This window comes from Chiloscyllium punctatum, chromosome 32 (genome assembly GCF_047496795.1).
Source record: "Chiloscyllium punctatum isolate Juve2018m chromosome 32, sChiPun1.3, whole genome shotgun sequence".
NCBI lineage: Eukaryota > Metazoa > Chordata > Chondrichthyes > Orectolobiformes > Hemiscylliidae > Chiloscyllium > Chiloscyllium punctatum.
In genome coordinates this window covers 40,083,704-40,105,727 of record NC_092770.1, presented here as the reverse complement: position 1 = coordinate 40,105,727, position 22,024 = coordinate 40,083,704, and the positions used below count along the sequence as shown (strand labels likewise).

The following is a 22,024-nucleotide window of genomic DNA, read 5'->3' as shown; positions in this document are numbered from 1 at the left end:
TTTAGAATCATATAGCATTGAAACAGTGTCTTAGGCCCCAACTTGTTCACTCTGACTACACATCCCAATCTGACCTAGTCCCATTTGCCAGCATTTGGCCCATATCCCTCTATACCCTTCCTATTCATGTACCCATCCCGATGCCTTTGAAATATTGTAATTATATGTGCCTCCACCACTTCCTCAGGTAGCTCGTTCCACACACACACACCACCCTCTGCATGAATAAATTACCCCTCAGGTCCCTTTTAAATCTTTTCCCCTCTCACTTTAAACCCATGCCCTCCAGTTTTGGACCCTCCCCACCATAGGAAAAAGGCCTTGGCTATTCACCCTGTCCATGCCCCTTATGATTTTATAAACCTCAGTAAATGTCATCCCTCAAGGAAATAAGGCTCAGTCTATTTATCCTCACCTATAACTCAAACCCTCTAGTCCTGGTAATATCCTTGTAAAGCTTTTCTGCACCCTCTCGAGTTTAACAACATCCTTCCCATAGAATGGCCACCAGAATTGTACTCAGTATTCTAAAATTGGCCTCACCAATGTCCTTTACAGCCTTAACATGACCTCTCAACTCGTTCAGACAAATAAAGGCAAGTGTGCCAAATGGCTTAACTCCACTTTTAAGAAACTAAGTTAAAAATCACACAACACCAGGTTATAGTCCAACAGGTTTCATTGGAAGCAGACTAGCTTTCGGAGCGACGCTCCTTCATCAGGTGATAGTGGAGGGCTCAATCCTAAACACACAAAATTTATAGCAAGAATTTACAGCGTGATGTAACTGAAATCATACATTGAAAAACTGATTGTCTGTTAAGCCTTTCATCTGTTAGAATACAGTGATAGTTTCACTTCTTTCATGTGTAAATCACAAAACCTTTTTTTTAAAAAAAGGTTTTTGATTTACACATGAAAGAAGTGAAACTATCATTTAAATTAAACTAGAGGGGATACATTTAAGGTGAGAGGGGAAAGTTCAAAGGAGATGTGAAGGGCAAGTTTAAACACAGAGTAGTAGGAATCAGGAATGTGCTGCCAAGGGTGGTGGTGGAGGCAGATATGTTAGAAGTATTTAAGAGATTTTTAGATAAGCACATGAATATGCAAGGAACAGGTAGAAGGTTTAATTTGGCGTCATGTTCAGCCAACATTGTGGTTGAAAGGGCCTGTTCCTGTGCTGTACAGTTCTATGTTCTAAACTCCATCTGCCACTCAGCCGGTTTGCCCATCTAATCAAGGTCCTATTGTTCTGAGATAATAATCTTGACTGTCCACTACATCACCTTTTTTGGTGTCATCTGCAAACTTACTAATCATACCTCCTACATTCATATCAGCATCAGTTATATAAATTACAAAAAGCAAAGGATCCAGCACCAAACCTTATGGCATACCGCTGGTCACAGGCTTCCAGTCCGAAAACAACCCTCTACCACAACTTCTACCTCCTACCTTAAAACCAATTTTGTATCCAATTGGCTCGCAAAATTTGATTAATACTTTTCGCAAGTTTTAGCTAAAGTTAGATTTGGACAGTTCTCACAGCACACCAGTGTTCTATGTTGCAGAAGACCACTGGTTTGAATAAAACTGGACGGATCACTTGATCAGAAGTAAGAATGCCCAGCTATTTTCCTTCCACAGGCAGATGTCTGTGTGGAACTTGCACATTGTCTCCAGGTCTATATGCGCTTCCTCCGGGTGCTCCAGATTCCACCCACAGTCCGTAGACGTGCAAATTAGATGTACTGACCATGCTAAATTGCCCATGTTGCCCAGGTGTGTGCAGGCTAGGTGGATTAGCCATGGGAAATGCAGGGTTATAAGATTAGGGTGGGGGTCTGCTGCACTGCTCTTTGCAGGGTCAAGTGTGGACTTGATGGGCCAAATGGCCGGCTTCTACATGGTAGGGATTCTTTGGTTCAATGATACGAACTCTGGAAACTTAAGCCAATTGTAGCATCTTTATTCAAAAGGGAGTTGGTTAGTTCAGTTGACTGACTGGCTGGTTTATGAAGCAAAGCAATTCCAACAGTGTGGGTTCAAATTCCACGCCAGCTAAGGTTACCATGATGGAGTCTCCTTCTCAACCTCTTTTATTTAGGTGTGGTACTCCTCAGGTTTAACCAACACCCATTGTTTCTCTGTAATGAGTTAGCAAATTTATGGTTCGGTTGGACTCTTATACCAAACCAACTATGATCGGGTAACCCAGCACAGACCATTGAACTGATACATGAGGATAAACTTGCTAAATACTTAGGTTTTGAGGGCGAGAAGCTTTTTTAACTTTTTTTTTACAAGGAATTATAAAACAGAAATGTGCTATAAAGTCCTGCCAAATAATTCTAATGTAAATTATTGCACGCTTACAATTCTTACAAACAAAAAAAAACCTGCTGAATAATTCCCAACAGGTATACCTTCTAAGTTCTGGTATTAATCTTCTGCAGATTAGTGTGTCTAAATGTCCTTTTCATAATATGGAGACTAGAACTATCACTCCAATTTGCTGATTTTCCACTGTCTCTCAAGATATGAGCCTTTAATGACATTAGTAACCTGTATCACTACTTCTGGGTGATATGTTTAACTGTACAAGTAGATTGCTTTCCTCCTTGATTCTATTGATAAAGTAGTTTCCCTATGGGTAAGAATGAGGCCTCCTTATTCTTGTTATCAAAATATACTACTTTTTTTTTTAGCTGTGTTGAGTTTTATCTGTCAATCACACACACATTCTACAACTATATCAACAACCTCCTGCAACTTTGTTGTTTTCATTAAAAACCTCTTGATGCCATCCACAAATTGAAATTGTACTCCCATTTCCAGTTTACACGAACAAAGGACAATAACTCTTGGATCAATCACGATGGAACACTATTACCACTTTTTGCCAGTCTAAACAACTACACTATGCTTTCTAGTTTGTAGGCAGCTTCTAAGCCATGCTCCATATCCTAACTCCATATGTTCTGTCGGAGGAAATTATTGCAGATGCTGGAATCTGTACTGAAAACAACAAATGTTGGAGATCACAGTGGGTCAGACAGCATTCATAGAGACACAGCAAGCAAACGTTTCGAGTCTAGATGACTATTTGTCAGACCTGAAGTGAAGGGGACAGCATTTATGCTAATAGTTGGGGGTAGTCAGTGCAGGGTACTGGTGGAGAAAAGATGATAATAGTTCAGATTAAGTGATCTGAATGTGAGAATGGCAGAACAATGGTGCATCTCCTGCCAGACTTGAAGGACAGACATTGAAGCAGGAAGCCCTCAGACAAAACTCAACTGCTTTTGCCATTTTGCCTTCCTTCCCACCAGTTGACAACGGTTTTGGAAAATTCTAGCCATGAATTAAAATCCCACAGCAGCGGAGGAGAATTAAAATTTAATTAATTAAACAAAAAGTCTGCAATGAAATTAGTCTCAAAGAGTATGACTTTAAACTACAGATCATAAAACAAATATCTGGTTCATTAACATGCCATCTCTACCAAGTCTAACCTACATGTGACTGTAGACCCAACTGACTCTTGACTCTCTTCTGAAATAGTCTAACAAGCTACTTTGTTGTACCGAACCACTACAGAAGATAAATAAAAATGAAACAGAATAGACTGAAAGGCATTGACCAAAGCAGCAGGACACAACAAAGAGGCACTAATCTAGTCTTGTTCATTTTGGGGGCGGCACGGTGGCTCAGTGGTTAGCACTGCTGCCTCTCAGTGTCAGGGACCTGGGTTCGATTCCAGCCTTGGGTGACTGTCTATGTGGAATTTGTACATTCTTCCAGTGTCTGCGTGGGTTTCCTTCAGGTGCTCCGGTTTCCTCCCACAGTCCAAAGTAGTGTAGATCAGGTGAATTGGCCATGCTAAATTTCCCATAGTGTTAGGTACATTAGTCAGAGGGAAATGGGTCTGGATGGGTTACTTTTCGGAGGGTCGGTGTGGATTTGTTGGGCCAAAGGTCCTCTTCCCATATTTTATGGAATCTAATCTTAACATCAGGGACCTTTGCCAAAAATTAGAAGATCCATCACAGTTATTAGTCGAGTAACAAATTACAAAGTATAATTCAGTGTGTATGAATGTCAATGGTCTTGACTCATCTATTAGAATCTCTGGTTAGCTCCAGTCCCAATACGTGGGCAGACCACAAGTGGCAGCTCAGAGGTGTAGAGTTGTAAGGGAGCAGCACTTTAAGTCCTCATTGACTGAGCCCACTACGTCAAACATAAGCATTGAAAACTCCATGCCCCTTTAAGTGGTGATGAGCATGCTGAACACTACTTGGAAGAGGGACAGGGTACCAAGCATAGACTTAAGAATCCATCATCAGAAATAGCTTAATAGCACCACTACTGATCAAGCTTCTCAAGTACTGAAGGACCTATCTGCCAAACTGAGTCTGCAGCAGACATTGAAAAAGTAAGCATGAGGCAGAAACCAACTTATCTTTAACCTAATCAATCTACTTATTGCAGATTCCCTTATCATAGTATTTGTAGTAGGGAACTCTTGTTTACAATTTCTGCACCATGTAGGAACTTCAGAACATATCTTATGTCTTGGATGGGACCATGAATGTATCAAGTGCCCCCAGCTGGAGTTCAAACTCAAGATTTCAGAGTTTGAATTGCAGTTACGATCATGTTGGAAATTCAGTGATGATGAGAGTTTCCTGGATCCAACATTCCAGGAGATGGTCAGCCTCCAAACAGTACAGGTTCAGCATAGTAGGTGGGTGGCTATCCAGCAGAGCAGAAAGTGCAGTGGTACTTGAGGCAGGTGTCACACTCAAACTGGTACTTAGTACTGTAATGGATACTGCTGGGAGAGACAACACCTTGAAGAAACGTAGTTCAGTCCAAGGTACTAATGGCCAAGATAACAGACTAGGGAAAATAGCAAAGACTAGAAATGCATAGGTTAGAAGATTCCATATTAAAGGCAGGCAAATAGTCATTTGTTCCCACTCTCAGTCCCACATAGTGTGTTCTGTTCCTGGTAATCCTTGAATGAACTTCCCTCCAACATAAGGTTGAAAGTGGAATGCTGACTGATAATCACTAGGCAAAATCCTGAAACTCCATCCCAATCAGCAGTGAGCATAATTATATAAGAAAGGCTGCAGCTCTTCAAGAATGATGCTTACCATCACCTTCAAAGGCAAGTAGGGATGCAAAAAAATGTTGACCCAGTCAATGGCACTGGATCCAATGCCAAAATTCCAAAAAGATATAACAAAAAATTGAGGATTTTCTGACCTGCTTAGCTCCACAGAGCTTTAAGTTATTGAATCATCAGATAAGTATTTCAAATACTTTAAACTTATTTTTATTTATTTTGATTTGAGTTAATCCTTTATATTCTGTTCAAAGCAATAGTAATACAGATCTTTTTTGCAACTGAGCTTATTCAAGCTATGCTTACCCAAATGATTATAACCATAGATGAAATTATGAAATTATTATTTTAAATACAACGCACCACCCCGAAAAGTTTACAGCTGCTGCCATCTTTGATTATTATTTTCGGTTCTGAGAAAAGAGAAAACATTAAAGCAAATTTACAAATCCTTTATCATGTCCTAATTTAAATGCATATTTTACATTATTACTTGATTGAAGTCTTTTTTTGAGGTTTTATTTTAAGTTTTTTGATATCAAGAGTTCTCCACTGACTGGGAAGGGCTCAGGATTCTCTCCAGAACAGACTTTCTGAAGGCTTGGATGGGGATGGTGATTTGAAATGTCATGCTGACCACCTTTCTTCATCTCTCTGACACCCAACACTGTTGTTGCTAACAGAAGTAGAAAAAAGGAACTGATCCTCAAGTTCACTTATCATAAGGTCTTGTAGTAGACCATATTACACATTTATCCACTAACCTGCAAAGAGCTTTAGGCAATGAATTACAGGTAATAATAATTAGAAACTTGTAAATATTCTATCTCAGAGTTTTTTAGTCTGCCTTCAACAATAAAAACGAACTCTCTTTCCTAACAGTAGTAGAGCAATACATTCATGTACAGAATGTGATATATTAACCTGAGTGCACTATGTTATCTAATGGATATGTAATGCAATTATGAGCCAAAAATGATTTTATAAAACACTTTTACTATGACTGCATACAATGTTTCAGATTCCTAAAACACACAAAATAATGATTTGCTTAGTCAACTACTACCAGAAAATATGAAGCTAATGGGTAAAATTATGTTTGTTCTTTCTTTTCAAATATGACTTGATGGGAATTACAGGGGAACTTGAACTAATTTTAAAAATTGAAACTTTAAAAATTAGTGTGCAGTTAACATATACAATCAGAACTGATATTCTGGTGTAATACTGAAATGGAGGACCCATTTTTTAGTTAACACATTAAAAAACATGAGTTGGCACAGCTACCTGCTCAGGGAACTGTAACCGATTCCATAGTACAATTCAAAGAGTAGAGTTATTTTGGTACCCTGTGCAATAATACAAGCCTTCAACCACAAACTCCAACAAAACTACAGATTAATCAGGTGTCCATTCAATGACCATTAACATTCTGCATGCAATAAGCAGCATATGTGTCAACACACCAACAGGAACTATTTCAAAAGTAATGAATGAAATACAGTGGTAGGTACATCGTTATTTATCTCACCTTTAATTTAGCAGAATTATATTTCCAATGCTGAAAGGTAGAATGAAATACATTGAAATAAACATAGTTTTCATGTTTTCAGAATATCTCAAAACATTGCAGACCAAGTAAATATAATTTAGAAATCATGATGTGGAGGTGATGGTATTAGACTGGGGTGAACAAAGTCAAAAATCACATGACATCAGTTTATTTGAAACCACATGCTTTTGGAACCGGCTTCTTCCTCAGGTAGCATGATTTTTGACTTTTTAAATCAAGTAATTGCTTTCTGTAGGTAAAACTTGGCTGCTAAATTGTACATAACAATACAAGTTAATATCTTCACTGAAAGAGGGAGAGTGATAAGGATACTAAGCAGGAGAATTCTCTCATTCTCGAGCAGCACCTTGGTATATTTTATTTCTGCCTCAGCAGGCAGACAAGGCATTGGTTTAACATCTCATCTGGAAGTTTGCATCACCAACAATAATGCATTTCGCAAGTACTACTCTACAGTGTCATAGATTCAGGACTTAAATCCAGGATAGAGGCTTGATTTCATGACCTGCTGAAGTGAGATTGCTACAACTAAAACAAGCTGACAACTTAAAACTAACATTAATGGTTAGAAGAAGAATTAGACGAGTTAGAAGAATTAGGAAAGATGACTAGAGGATGAAGATGGGGAGAGAGGATACAAAGCGGAGGTTCACGTTAGCAAGAATTGTGAAAGGTTTAGATAACTGTAGCACTGAAAGGAACAAAGAAAAAGGTGAATCAAATGAGGTCAGAGTCAGATGAATGGAAAATGCTGCTGTACAGGAGTTCAAAAGTAAAGAGGGGCAAGACCAAAGAATTTGTTAATGACAATAACAATTGTAAATTCAGTGAATTAGGAATATGAAACCATTTCAAAATCCTGAAACTCCTTTCCTAACAATAGTGCTGGTTTACCTACATGCACCATGTGATTTACAGCAGGACATGAAGGCATTCATCACCACTTCAAAAACAATTAGACTTGGGCCATATATGCTGGCCCAGCCAGAAATGCCCACATCTTTCGAAAAGTTAAACATTTAAAATCCAAGGTTATATTTCTCCCACATTGCCAAGTTAGAACAACATCAGTATAGACTGCTGGTTCCTCAAATGCTCTCCTTGACTTTCCACAAGTTGTGACACTGCAGTTGACTTCCAGGTTTGGAAGAGGTTGCTGTGTTATTGGTGAAGGTGGTGGGATCATCTCCAGTTTCAATTTCTATTCCTATTCAATTACACCTAGCACCACACATTTGGAAACTGGGTGGGCAGGCAGAGGATTGAGATACAAGGAGACAATATCAGCATTAGATGAGATATTCTTCACTGTCAAGTAGCTCACTGCTGCGGTTTTGGTTTACATGTGAATTCAATGTAACTGGGTGGGATGACTTGTACAATAAATTGGAGTAATGTAGCTTTGCAGAGATAGTGTAACTGAAATTTCTGGAGCCTGAATTATAATTCTTTGACCTTAATATTCATTTGTATAATAGTGCTTCTTTCAGTGAGATAATTCAGATTATACCTCAGAGTTTGGAAACACCACTTGACAATATAGTTTTGCCAGAAGTGATGCAACATCATTTGGTCCGGTCAGAAGAGGCTAAACCTTTAGCCTCCTGATGGAGCCCAGTTATCACATAAGGCATGACCATGTAACATCATCATTTAAAATGAATTTATCCACAGCAACCACAGCAGCAGAAACTTTGCCATTGTTTTTACTCCTGATTCCTATCCAGTGCTCTTTGTCGCAAAATGAACATCCATACTGAATAATGTCAAATTTGACCTAGACTATAACCAGCAAACAGTCACAGTCAAAGTGCAAACATAAGAAATGGCCGTTTGGATAAGGTGTTATGAGAATATCTATAATCCCTGAAAGCATAGACATTTCTAAGCATCCTGTTCAGACAGTTAAGACACACATCTGGAGCAGGTGGGAATCAAACTCCTGGCCCAGGATGCAAGGACTGCACCACAAGAGCCTCTTTTGTTTGAATCCCTGTCCCCGACATATTAAACTGGATTACCAGGCCAGTAATGTCACACCCCTACACCACCCCTCCATGGAAGCATATACCAACATAAATGATCTCTCTTTGCAGAAGCAGGGATAACTAGGAAAATAATACAATGCTCAAGCTAAATGATTCCATTTAAAACTGAGTAATGCGTACCTGTTATCAAATTCTGTGACATTTTGAATTTGCCTTCTGTATTGCTCAAGCAAAACCCATTCTGAGCAGTTCACCATTTTTCTCTGTTGCATTCTGTGGAAATAATGAAACCGGACACCTCCCACAGGTGTGAAACAAATGTAACAATTAGGCAAATAAGTGGCATTCTTCACAAGCCAGTCGACACTCAATAAGGCATATTCATGGAGATGTAAACCAGCACCTGAAGAAACAAAACCAGTAGCATTTTAATAAAGTTCATGGTCTAAAATACCATTAAAATAGACAAATTGCAGATCTGATATTTACAGATAGTACAAAGACAACAATGTTTACTTCATAATTAACCGGTTCGACTGAAGACTTTCATGGCTGTCAATACATATCTTCCAGATCCAGTTAGGTTGAAATTTGATTCACAAAGATGTTGAGGAAATGGTGAGAAAATGCTATTATAGCCTACCCCACTGTGATTACTTCTTCTGCTGGGTAACATTAAGCAGCTTGATACTTGGAAGAAATCCCAACACTGAATCACCTAATCTTCTTGATACAGTGAAATGATGTTGTACTCTGCAATTTTTATTTCAAAATGGGAGAATCCCAAAAGTGACAATAAGTTTTTAAGACAATCCCAACCAACAATGGATAAATAAAACTACTCAAGGTAAGCTTCCAACTTCAGGAACATACGTTGAGTGAAAATACAATCGAGTGGTGATAGTGCACAGTGCAATCAAATATTTTGGCTATACAGGTGGTGCTTTATGTTACCAAAAATGAGATTGTCACAAACTTTTTTTCACCCAAAACAGATTAGTAAAGTAAGCAATGAGACAAGTGCACCACCAATTCAGTGATCATTCAGAAACAATGATACCCTTGAAATATCAAGGACTTTGAAGTCTGCAAGCTGGATGCAACCACAAAGTTCCACAACTTGAGAACGAGGTCATTCTTCAAACTTGAATTGAGAAACTATTTCAAAAACTCTGACATGTGTTATTTATTCATGTGGTTTGTGTACAAAATGACAGCTTTACAAGTTGCTGCACTGTTTCAGTAACTTAATTGCCAGATGCTGAATATAGACGACTTTAGAACCATCAAAGACAATAAAGATCTATATTTAGATATCTCTCTCAGTATGATAGAGCTGTACAAAGTAGGAAATAGATCCTTCATCTGCACTGAATCAGCTAGTTTGGTTGGTGGATCACACAAGAAACCCTGAATGTCACTTGGCTCAAGAAAGAAAAATTCAGTCAGCATTCTCATTTCAATCGCAATCTTTATCCAGGAAATGCTGCTTTAAATAGCACTTGTTCAGTCATTAACTGGTCTTTAATATTATCCCGCCTATGTCAAATGATCCACTACTTGGACAAATTACTTGAACAGAAAAAAAATACACAGTCAGAACACTTCAGGAATCATAGACTAGTAATAGATTAACACTTTCTGGAATAGGAGGAAAGAAATAAACTCAAACTAAAAATTATTTTAATTGTCCAAGGATTTTGATATTTGCTAAGTTGACAGGATATGAGGGGAGAATAGGTGAAATGGTGCATTTGTCTCTCTCAACATTAACTGTCTAATCTAACAACCTTGTCACCTGACTCCCTCATTTATACAATTTTGTCTATTCCAAGTTTGCATTTACTAAGTTTTCAGAAAAACTTATGGAATCTGCTTTAACAATTGATTATGTGAAGAATCTTCAGTGAGCCATCCGTGTCAAGATTATTTTTTTGAACCTCCTGTTTAATTCGTTGCAATTTTAAATATTGCACCTTCTCATCAGAAATAATCTGCAATTATGCACCTCATCATAATATTCAAAAGGAGAACAAATGCTTTCCATAGTCTTCCTGTAACGCTGGTCTACAACTCAAAGCACCAACCGTACCGAACATCTTGTTTAAGTTCAATATTGCAGTCTTAGTTTTTATCTTATTCCCAAAGATACAAAAATAAGGAATCTGTTTATCTTTTATAAACTTTGAATTATGATTTGCACTGGAGATTCATTTTGTAAACAAATTCACATCCTCTGACAGACTGGAGTTACTCTATATACTGCTGGGCAATTAAGAAGTGCTTATTTTATTTCATACCTGAGATATGTACACACACGTGCATCAAATATTGCATGGTCACATTACCCATTCACTGATACTGACTCCATTTCTTCTAAAATTGCTAATTCACAGCAGATACCAGTTCATCAGTCATAGCAACCCTACAGTAAATGACCAGATAATAATCTGCAATTCCCTGAAGCTATTTGACATCAAAGCTGAATCCAGTCACCATCCTTGCTCAACATTCTTATATGCCAGGAGTTAAGAGATAGCAATTCAGAGGACAACTATTTGTTTTTCTCTTTAAAAAAACACTGCTAACCAGCAAATATTGACATCAATGTCTGTCTTGGATTAGGATAGCTAACTGCAGATCAGGAATTTAACCTGGGCATCCATCCTTCATCCACTTAATCTGATATATAAATACAGTGGCTAATATGCAAGCCATTTCAGCACTTACATGTTTTGTTTTGGGGATTCTTTCCTGCCCAAGAAGGTCCTCATGTGAAGCAAGAATCAGTACTGATGGGTGTAAGTGGTAGTCATGACAGAAATGAATACTGTCGTCAGACAAAAATTTGGATTACAATGCACTCAGCTTTTACTCGCAATTATCAAGACCCTGACCCCTGACAGAGGCTTGGTTTACATCAATACTCAAAAGGAACTCATGCTTTTGGCATTTTAAAAAGTGAAAATTGGGCAGCTGCAGGATAATTACCACCCTTATTTATCAATATAAACTGGATAAATCTTAGGCCGATATGAACACTGAATGCACTGATATCATATCCGAATGGGCATCACAGCGATCACAGGTAAGTATAAACAGAAGACCAATTCGACAGAACAGTGATCATTTATCTGATTGGGAACATGCTGCTTTCATTAAATTTGTTTGTTTATAGAGGACACCATACTTAACAGGGTGTTCCAAGAGAGTAAAACATCGAGTAATTATAGACAGTCCAATAAATTATTTTAGCACCTCACCGTAAAGGGTGTTGACTCATACTTCTCAACGACTTGGAGGTGCCGAAGTTGGATTGGGGTGGACAAAGTTAAAAATCACACAACACCAGGTTATGGTCCAACAGGTTTATTTGGAAACACTAGCTTTTGGAGCACCGCTCCTTTATCAAGTGGTTGCAGTGCTCCGAACGCTAGTGCTTCCAAATAAACCTGTTGAACTATAACCTGGTGTTGTGTGATTTTTAACATACTTCTCAAAGTCTACTGGCAATAACTGTACTTAAATGTAACCTGAACTGGATTCTTTGCTGATGAACTTCTTAAAACTGCCTAAGCTAACAATCCACAAGATGAGGCATGATATAAATCAAAACATTGCTTTATTTCTCAGTAAACATACAGAACAAAAGCTTACTCAATTCAAATAGGACAATTTATGTTACAATAGGTTAACAGTTTCCACATTAGTTGAGCATTTGATTCAACTTATGAAATTTTTCTAACATGCTTTCCAGTACCCACACCTTCTTATAATTGTTAGTTTTAAACTTACTTCTATTTCTAAGACCTTTGCAGTTCAAATACAAATACAAGAATTAAAAGCAGGAAACTATTTGGTCTTTGGAGCCTGTTCCACCAACTAATATAATCATGGTTGATTGAATTATAACCTCAATTCATATTCCCACATATCTCTAAAACCTTTTCATCCCCTTGTCTACCAAGAATCTATCCACCTCTACCCTAAAAATATTCAAATACTTTGGGCTGATTCTTCCTTGTTTTTGACTAAGTGCAAATTATGTCAAGTTCTTTGGAGGAATTCCTGCCTGAGGCCTTACACGGATTCTTCTCATATCTTACTAAATGCACCTCATTAACTTTCCACCCCACCTCTGTGGAATCCCCCGTTTTCAATTCCTTTCCTCTGTATTGTGGAGAAAGCACTGAGAGTCTGGTATGGTTGTGGTCTTTTCTATCAGTTCACTGGGAAGAAGACTCTTTTGTACTAAACCCTTGAGCGGGACCTCCAAGTCCCATCTTACCACACACCATTGCCAGACTAAAATGCCATTCATTGGATATCTGCTGAAACACTGCCATCCCTTTCATCCACAAAATTGGCTACAGTGCAAGTGAGTGAACACTAGCATTCTGAAGCTGCCCTGTTTGATCAAGGAAATTTCCATAAGTTGCCAGAGAAGGGGTGATAGTACTGCGGTTCTCCAACAGGACCTGGAGGTCCTGCTCAAGGGGTTGGGTCAAAAGAGTCTTCTTCCCAGAGAACTGGTAGAGAAGACCACAACTATACCAGATGCTCAGTGCTGTCTCCACAATGCAGAGGAAAGGCAAGAGGATCTATCACCTTTCGCCACTGTGCCAGGTTAAATGCCACTCTATCATAAATCATAGAATCCCCAGTGTGGAAGCAGGCCATTTGATCCATCGAGTGCACACTAACCCTCTGAAAATCATCCCACCCAGATCCATCTTCCTACCAATTCCTGTAACCTTGCATTTCCCACAGCTTATCCACCCCAACCTACACATCCCTGGATAATATGGGGCAATTTAGCATGGCCAATCCACCTAAATTGCACACCTTTAGGACTGTGGGAGGAAATCCATGCAGACATAGGTAAAATGTGCAAACTCCACATACACAGTCACCAGAGGGTGGAACTGAACCCAATCCCTGGTGCTGTGGAGCAGTAGCACTAACCACTGAGTCAACTGTTACAATGCACTCAATCACTCTCTGCTCCTGCACCCACTTCCCAACAAGACTCATACTTTACTGCTCTCACTGTTGTCTGCAACATCTTCCCTCGCCCAGTTTCAAACTTCACTAACCTTGCAAGCCCTCACTGCAGCCTATTCACTTAGCAGGGCACCGCACCACTGTTCATCTACCTGCACCAGGACTAACAATCTAGATGAACCTTTCTCAACCAATTTTGCCCCGAGCCTTTTACTACAATCAGTGGTAACTGAACCAGCTGCTTCTCATAACAGACCAGACCAGAAGTAATAGAATCAGAGTCATAAAGTAATATGGCACAGAAACAGACCCATCAATCCAACTTGCACCCTTAATCTGTAAAGATTCTCCAGTATAGGTTCTCCGTCTAGCCGAGGTCTTGCATAAATTTAAAGGTTGGGAGTCCAGAGCGAATTTTGTCAAAGATTGGTTCTGCGATCACTGAAGCAACTGCGCTGGTATCAAGTTCCATTAGAATCAGGTGACCATTTGACTTGATGTTTATTTTGATTGGTTCTGATTTGGATGTGGCTAAGCAATTTAACTGCTCCAAACCAAGTGTAAATGGACTTTCTAGGGCATGGATAACAGCCTATGAGTTTCTTTACTCCATTTATGTCTAGAGTGATTCTTTTGCTGTCTCGAGTCCAATTACCAGCAGCAACTACAGTGGGTTAAGTATTCTGAAGAAAATTCAGGATTTGACTTTGTTTTTGGGCTTTGTTGTGGGCTGATGTTGAATCCTTCTGTTCAAAATCTATCTTTTATTTTCCAATATTCATTCATGGGATGAGGGCATTGCTGACCAGGCAGCATTTATTGCCCATTAATTGCCCGTGCCTAAATGTTCAGAGGGCAGTTAAGAGTCAACCAAATTATTGTGGGTCTGGAGTCACATATAGGCCAGATCAGGTAAGGATAGCAGTTTCCTTCTCTAAAGGACATTAGTGAACCTGATGGGTTTTTTCTGATAATTGACAATGGATTAATGGTCACCATTGGACTCCTAATTCCAGACATTTATGTGGAATTTGAATTCCACCATCTGCCATCAGATATTATTTGGGTCTCTGGGTTGACAGTCCAGCAATAATACCACTAGGCCAACACCTCCTGAGTGAGGCTATGCAATCGCCTTTGCAAAGTGGTGTTCCCCAAGCTCAGACTGGCAAAGGTACTCACTTCCATCAGAATACTTTGCAACTCATACGCTCCACTTGCCAGATGGTAAAGCCAATTACAATACCTGTTTGAAGTTGAGTTGGGCTTCAGCTAGAAGGTGCTTTTGCATGGTTACATCATTAATCCCACATGCCAAACAAACAGTCTCTCAGCATCTTATTAAGGGTTCAACCAAAGTCACATGTTCCTGTCAGTTCGCTTAACCTAATCAAGCATCCAGTTACAGATTCCCCTGGTTCTTGTCTTGCAGAGGAAAATCAATAGCATCTCAGAATTAGACGAGGCTTGGCATCTTAATATTGCTTAACTAAATCTGTTGAAAGGTTTTCATATCTGGTGCCTCAGGGAAAGCTAGGCTCCTAATAACTGAAAAAGCTGCAGGTCCACAAGCTGTCAGGAGAATTACTCATGGCTTTTATCTGCCCCAATGTCATTTGCCTGGCAAAAAAAAGGCATTCTTTCCACAAACAGTGCCCAATCTTCGAAGGTAGGATCGAACAAATCAAGCTTCCAAATGACAGCATAATACCAGAAATGTTTACTTCTACTCAAAGAGGACCGTTGCAATGAATGTTTTCAGGAGTGTGCTTTTCTCTCATCGCCACTAGAATAATTCCAGAGGCTGGTATCCCATCACCAAGTCACCCTTTATTTGCATGTGCACAGTCCTTGACACTGATTCAGCTTCCTCAGAGTCTTAGAAATTCTTGACACTCCCATTTATGTCTGTGAGACAGGGCTCTATGATTGGACAAGATTAACAACCACAATCAGGGAACTCATATTCTATGAGGTCCACCTGGCTGATCTCTTACTACAATAACCCTGTGGTGCCAGAATTAAGGGAGTTCATCCATATGCACAGTAAGGAACGGAGTGGCAGATAGGATGCAATGGCTTTCATTGCCCAGATGCTGCTGCAGCGTAATGAATCTGGCCACTTGCATGGATAGATTGGGGACTGCCATGGAGAATTCGAGAAAGGCCTCATCATACTTCTCAAGTGCTTCTGCCTCAAATCTCAAAACCCAGACTGCCTTGACTCCTACGAGATTCTTGTCCCTGCTTCTGGAAGAAGTGCTGCAGAATCCTAGGTTTAAAATAGCAATCCCTAATTCTGGATTCTCCCATAATAGGAAACAGTCTCTGCACATCCAACCTGTTCAGACCATGATGATATTCTGTTTGATTCAAGTCACTACTTACTCTTGAACTGGTCCTCACTCTGAACAACTTCTCTTTCCAATCCTCCCACTTCCTCCAAACCAAAGTAGTAGCCATGGGCACCCGCATGGGCCCCAGCTATGCCTGCCTCTTCGTCAGATATGTGCAACAGTCCATCTTCCCCAGCTACACTGGCACCACCCCCCACCTTTTCCCCCGCTACATCGATGACTGTATCTGCGCTACCTCGTGCTCCCACGAGGAGGTTGAACAGTTCATCCACTTTATTAACACCTTCCACCCAGACCTCAAATTTACCTGGACCACCTTAGACTCCTCTCTCCCCTTCCTAGACCTCTCCATTTCTATCTCGGATGACAGACTCAACACGGACGTTTATTATAAACCGACTGACTTCCACAGCTGCCTAGATTACACCTCCTCCCACCATGCTCCCTGTAAAAACACCATTCCATATTCCCAATTCCTTCGCCTCTGCCGCATCTGCTCCCAGGAGGACCAATTCCAAAACCGAACAACCAGATGGCCTCCTTCTTCAAAGACCGCAATTTCCCCTCAGACGTGGTTGACGATGCTATCCACCGCATCTCCTCCACTTCCCGCTCCTCCGCCCTTGAACCCCACCCCTCCAATCACCACCAGGACAGAACCCCACTGGTTCTCACCTACCACCCCACCAACCTCCAGATACATTGTATCATCCTTCGTCATTTCCACCACCTCCAAACAAACCCCACCACCAAGGATATATTTCCCTCCCCTCCCCTATCAGCGTTCCAGAAAGACCACTCCCTCCGTGACTCCCTCATCAGGTCCACACCCCCCATCAACCCAACCTCCACTCCCGGCACCTTCCCCTGCAACCGCAAGAAATGCAAAACTTGCACCCACATCTCCCCCTTTACTTCCCTTCAAGGCCCCAAGGGATCCTTCCATTTCCGTCACAAATTCACCTGCACCGCCACACCCAATGTGGCCTCCTCTATATTGGGGAGACAGGCCGCCTACTTGCGGAACATTTCAGAGAACACCTCTGGGACACCCGGACCAACCAACCCAACCGCCCCGTGGCTGAACACTTTAACTCCCCCCTCCCACTCCACCAAGGACATACAGGTCCTTGGCCTCCTCCATCGCCAGACCATGGCAACATGACGCCTGGGGGAAGAGCGCCTCATCTTCCGCTTAGGATCCCTCCAACCACAAGGGATGAATGCAGATGTCTCCACCTTCCTCATTTCTCTTCCCCCCCACCTTGTCTCAGTCCCAACCCTCGGACTCAGCACCGCCTTCTTGACCTGCAATCTTCTTCCCGACCTCTCCGCCCCCAACCCCTCTCCGGCCTATCACCCTCACCTTAACTTCCTTCCACCTATCGCATTCCGAATGCCCCTCCCCCAAGTCCCTCCTCCCTACCTTTTATCTTAGCCTGCTTGGCACACCCACCTCATTCCTGAAGAAGGGCTTATGCCCGAACCATCAATTCTCCTACTCCTTTGATGCTGCCTGACCTGCTGCGCTTTTCCAGCAATACATTTTTCAGCTCTAAACTCCAGTGCTTACAAGTTTAGATGATCCTACATTTCTGGTGGGGTGGAAGGTGAACCATACTGGGAGGGAGGGGGGAACGAGGTGAGAGAGAAATGCAGGTAGACCGACACAGCCAAGGACCCCAACCAGGATAAAAGGGAGCTCTGAGGAAAAAGCAGTGTGGGGACAAGAGTTTCAAAGTTGAAGCCAGATCGCAGTAGGAAAACAGAGAACCTTTTAAATCTGAATTTTCCTAATATTTACACTACACACTAAGATCTCACTTACCTGCTGTTGCAGCAGTAACTAGCTTGCCAAATTTCTCAGAAATAAACTCAAAAGGTCACAAAAAATCATCAGAATCACAGAGGTCATGAGATTCTCTCAAATTGATGTCAAAGATTTATCTGTTGTCATATGTACCCTATTTCAGTGCAATGTTTAGAAAAATAATAAGTTTTGCCTTCAGAAAGAACGACAAGCTAACCATCAGAAGGTGGGCAAGGGGACCATCATCACTATGATTTCAAGGTTTGCTGCTCCAAGTCCACTGGCTGAAAGGATTTAAATAAAGATTGACAGTGTAAACTACCACCAGCCCCTATCAACAAAGGGTTCAGAGTCAGACAGCAGTCCTCGATGGGAGCTGTCTTCTTCAGATGGACCAGAAGAAATTTAGGGAAGCTTCCAGGGAACTTCAGACAGAAAGCAGGATGCTGCAATCTCAACTTTAATAAGATTATCTTATTCCATGCTAACAGCCTGTTTGCTCTCTAGTATCTACTAGAGGTAGGAAAAATTATAGATTTAGAGAAGAAAAAGATTAAAAAATACAAACTGAAACTAAGTTTTATGAATGTACAATGCTTTTAAAGACTAGCTATTTTATCCAGTGTTCTCCGTGGAAAAAATATTACATCACAAAGTACGAAACTGTGATTCTTACTCTTATCTATGTGTGACATATTATATTTGTATGCAGCTTCATCATTTGGGGTTTTTAGTTAGTTCTTGTCTCCAAATTAAAACTAGAATTCAAACCTCGCCTCAGAGTTTGAGCACAATTTATGCTAACATTTCAATATAGTACTGACAGACTATTTCACAGTTGAAATTGTTTGTAATGCAGAGGAGATATTAAACTGACACCATACCTTCTCATCTATGAGAGCAAGGAATTCTAACTCTCAAGGAAAAATAACAATAACTTAAAATTCCTCTCTATGGAACCTTAATTTGTAGAAATTCACCACCAGGCTAGCTAAGAAACGATTACACTTCTATGTAACTCATTGGAAATGAAGTGCTTTGAGATGTCTTACAGACATTAAAAACAAAGACAAGTTGTTCCATTTTAGCAGCTCTCAGTAATGTTTATGTTGAATTGGAAGATAAACTGTTTTGATATCCCCATGGTCATTTAAATGGAATTACAGCAAGGCAAAGATGGACCAAAAACCAGACAGGCTAGGTCAATTACTCGTCATCGCTGAAGAATTTCAAGTCTTGGTGTTAGACACATTAGAAGGGTGCTTAGAGTTGCAAAAACTCAAGTTGAATAGCAAAAGGCTTGGTGCTGCCAAATGCAGAAGTGATTTGTTATAATTAGTTTAGCTGGACCCCGTCAAGCCTTTTAAGTGAATTTTCACAATTGCTCTTCATGTTGTAGCCTCTTTAAATCTTGATTAGAAGAGGGAAGGTAACCAATGAAAGGCTAGACACAAAGCCGATGATCAGAGTCTGTGCAAGAAAAAAAACTATTGTCTAATCAGCCTGTTCAGATATGTTATTGCACATGTCTGGAACAAGTGAGACTCGAACCCAGGCTTTCTGGCTCAAAATACTATCACTGCAGCAGAGTCTATGCAACCATGGCACTTTGATTTGACAACATGAGGTATTAAGTACAAGAAACAACGTGAAAAAAAATGCTAGATTCATAGAGATGTACAGCATGGAAACAGACCCTTTGGTCCAACACGTCCATGCCAACCAGATATCCCAACCCAATCTAGTCCCACCTATTAGCACCCGGCCCATATCCCTCCAAATCCTTCCTATTCATAAGCCCATCCAAATGCCTTTTACATGTTGCAATTGTACCAGCCTCCACCACTTCCTCTGGCAGCTCATTCCATACCCGTACTACCTTTTGTGTGAAAAAGTTGCCCCTTAGGTCTCTTTTATATCTTTCCCCACTCACCCTAAACCTTTCTTTCTCTTTCTACTTCCAAAGCCACTTTACTTTGTATTTTTATTTTATTAAGTATTAGGCAGGGAGGATGTACGTTAAAACAAACGTGTACACTGATGCACTCATAAGTATACTTTAATTGTCCATTTTTATTTTGGTGCTCCTACTTATATGGGTCAAAGATCTGCATTTGATTATCTAAAGAAGGCCAGGAGCTGATAAGCCCAATAATAGGAGCCAAATCAAATTCAATTTGCTTCTAACTAAAAGCAAAAAAAACACACATGTAGTCAAGAGTACGCCACAATTAAATAACCAGAGAAAGAGGGGCTGGACACCTTTGGTTTTGACTATTTCAGTTTATCAATCATTTTGAGATGAATTCCAAGCCAGGTATAATTTTCTGTTATTTGCTAGTTCTATTCATGCCAAAATTATTTTTCACAAAGCAAAATGCTAAATTATTAGACATTAAGACAGTCCCTACTAATGAAATAAAGTAAAACAAACTACAAGAGTTTTCAGGATGGTTCTATATCCCCAAATGAATTGTATGTCCAATTGCAGCAATTGTGGTCATCAATCTCACTTCCTGTTTTAAAAACATTGTTACTAATATTAATACTTGGCAGATGGTGAGCTATATTATAATAAAATCTATGGAATGAAAGCAACTGACACATTAACCAATAACAGAATCTATGTGAGAAGCAAAGCAATCAAATCTTGGACGTTTCAGTTAAGTGCTTGCTCAATTAATTTTGTGATATCTGTGCAACATATAAACATTCATGGCAGACTCCCTCAAATTAGAAATGAAAATAATAAATTTAATTTGGGGAGAACACATAACTACTAATGCAATTTAATTCTACTCAGCGAATTACTTTATGAAATCTTAGAGGACTTAGCCTTAAAGTTTGGATTACCATTAACTTAAATAATAATCCCCGACAGATTTAGAAGTAAAACGAAATGGGGATCTGAAACAAAAAAAGGTAAAATTGCAGGAGAAACTCAGCAGGACAGGCATCTGTGGAGAGAAAACAGGAGAATTCAAAGTGGAGAAAGTGAGGACTGCAGATGCTGGAGATAAGTCAACAGGGGGATACTCGAAAAGGCAGCATCCGAGAAGCAGGAGAATCAACTTTTTGTACAAGAATGAAGCTTGAGGGCTGAGAGGATGGACAGATAAATGACTGGGGGGGGTGTGTGTGTGTGTGTGTGTGTGTGTGTGTGTGTGTGTGTGTGCTGGGGTGGAAGGTAGCTGAGAGTGCGATAAGTAGATAGAGGTGAGGGTAAAGGTGATAGATCAGAAAGGAGGAGCAGATATGTGAGAAGGAAGATGGACAGGTAGGACAGGTTATGACGGCAGTGCTGAGTTGGAAGGTTGGAACTAGGATAAGGTGGGAGAGGAGCGGAAATGAGGAAACTGGTGAAACCTATATCGATGCCATGTAGTTGGAGGGTCCCAAGGCAGAAGATGAAGCATTCTTCCTCCAGACATTGGGTGGTTAGGATGTGGTGATGGAGGCGGCCCAGGACCTGCCTGTCCTTGGCAGAATGGGAGGGGTAGTTGAAGTGTTCAGCCACAGGGCAGCGGAATTGGTTGGTGCAGATGTCCCAGAGATGTTCTCTGAAACAATCTGCGAGTTGGCGTCCTGTCTTCCCAATGTAGAGGACACTGCACCGGGAGCAACAGACACAAGAAATTACATGTGTGGAAGTGCAGGGGAGACAGCACGCCTACAATCCCATGGCATCAATGGGGATTTCACCAGTTTCCTCATTTCCCCTCCACCACCTTATCCCAGTTCCAAACTTCCAACTCGGCACCTCCCTCACAACCTGTCCACCTTCCTTCCCACCCTCCTCTCCAACATATCACCATTACCCCCACCTCCACCTACCTATGGTATTATTGGATTCAAAGTGGATTAGAAACATTAACTCTTGTTTTATTTCCATAAACCTGCGGATTTAAAAATAACTAAGTGTGCTCAGATGGATATCTTGATTTTCCACATGCACTGTCACTACAGATCAAAAAAAGTTGATTAAAATGTAAAGTTTTGCACATAGCACTGCCACTTCATTTACACAGAATAATTCAAGAACTAGTCAAAAAACGTATTTACGCAAGCACATGTTGCTAGGTTGTTCTTTACATAATTGACCCCACTGAACCCTGGTCGCCTGAATTCGCTTTTATTTCTAGACTGCAGGTT

At 40.4% G+C, this 22,024-nt stretch overlaps 1 protein-coding gene across 1 annotated transcript in view; it reads right to left on the bottom strand.

The window, feature by feature from the left end:
* The window catches only part of ada2a (adenosine deaminase 2a), a 65,905-nt gene that overhangs the window by 42,182 nt on the left and 1,699 nt on the right, over positions 1–22,024 (bottom strand). The window contains exon 2 of the mRNA XM_072552144.1: positions 8,882–9,104. Within this exon, the coding sequence (XP_072408245.1) occupies positions 8,882–9,104 (223 nt within the window). The remainder of the gene's footprint in view (positions 1–8,881; positions 9,105–22,024) is intronic.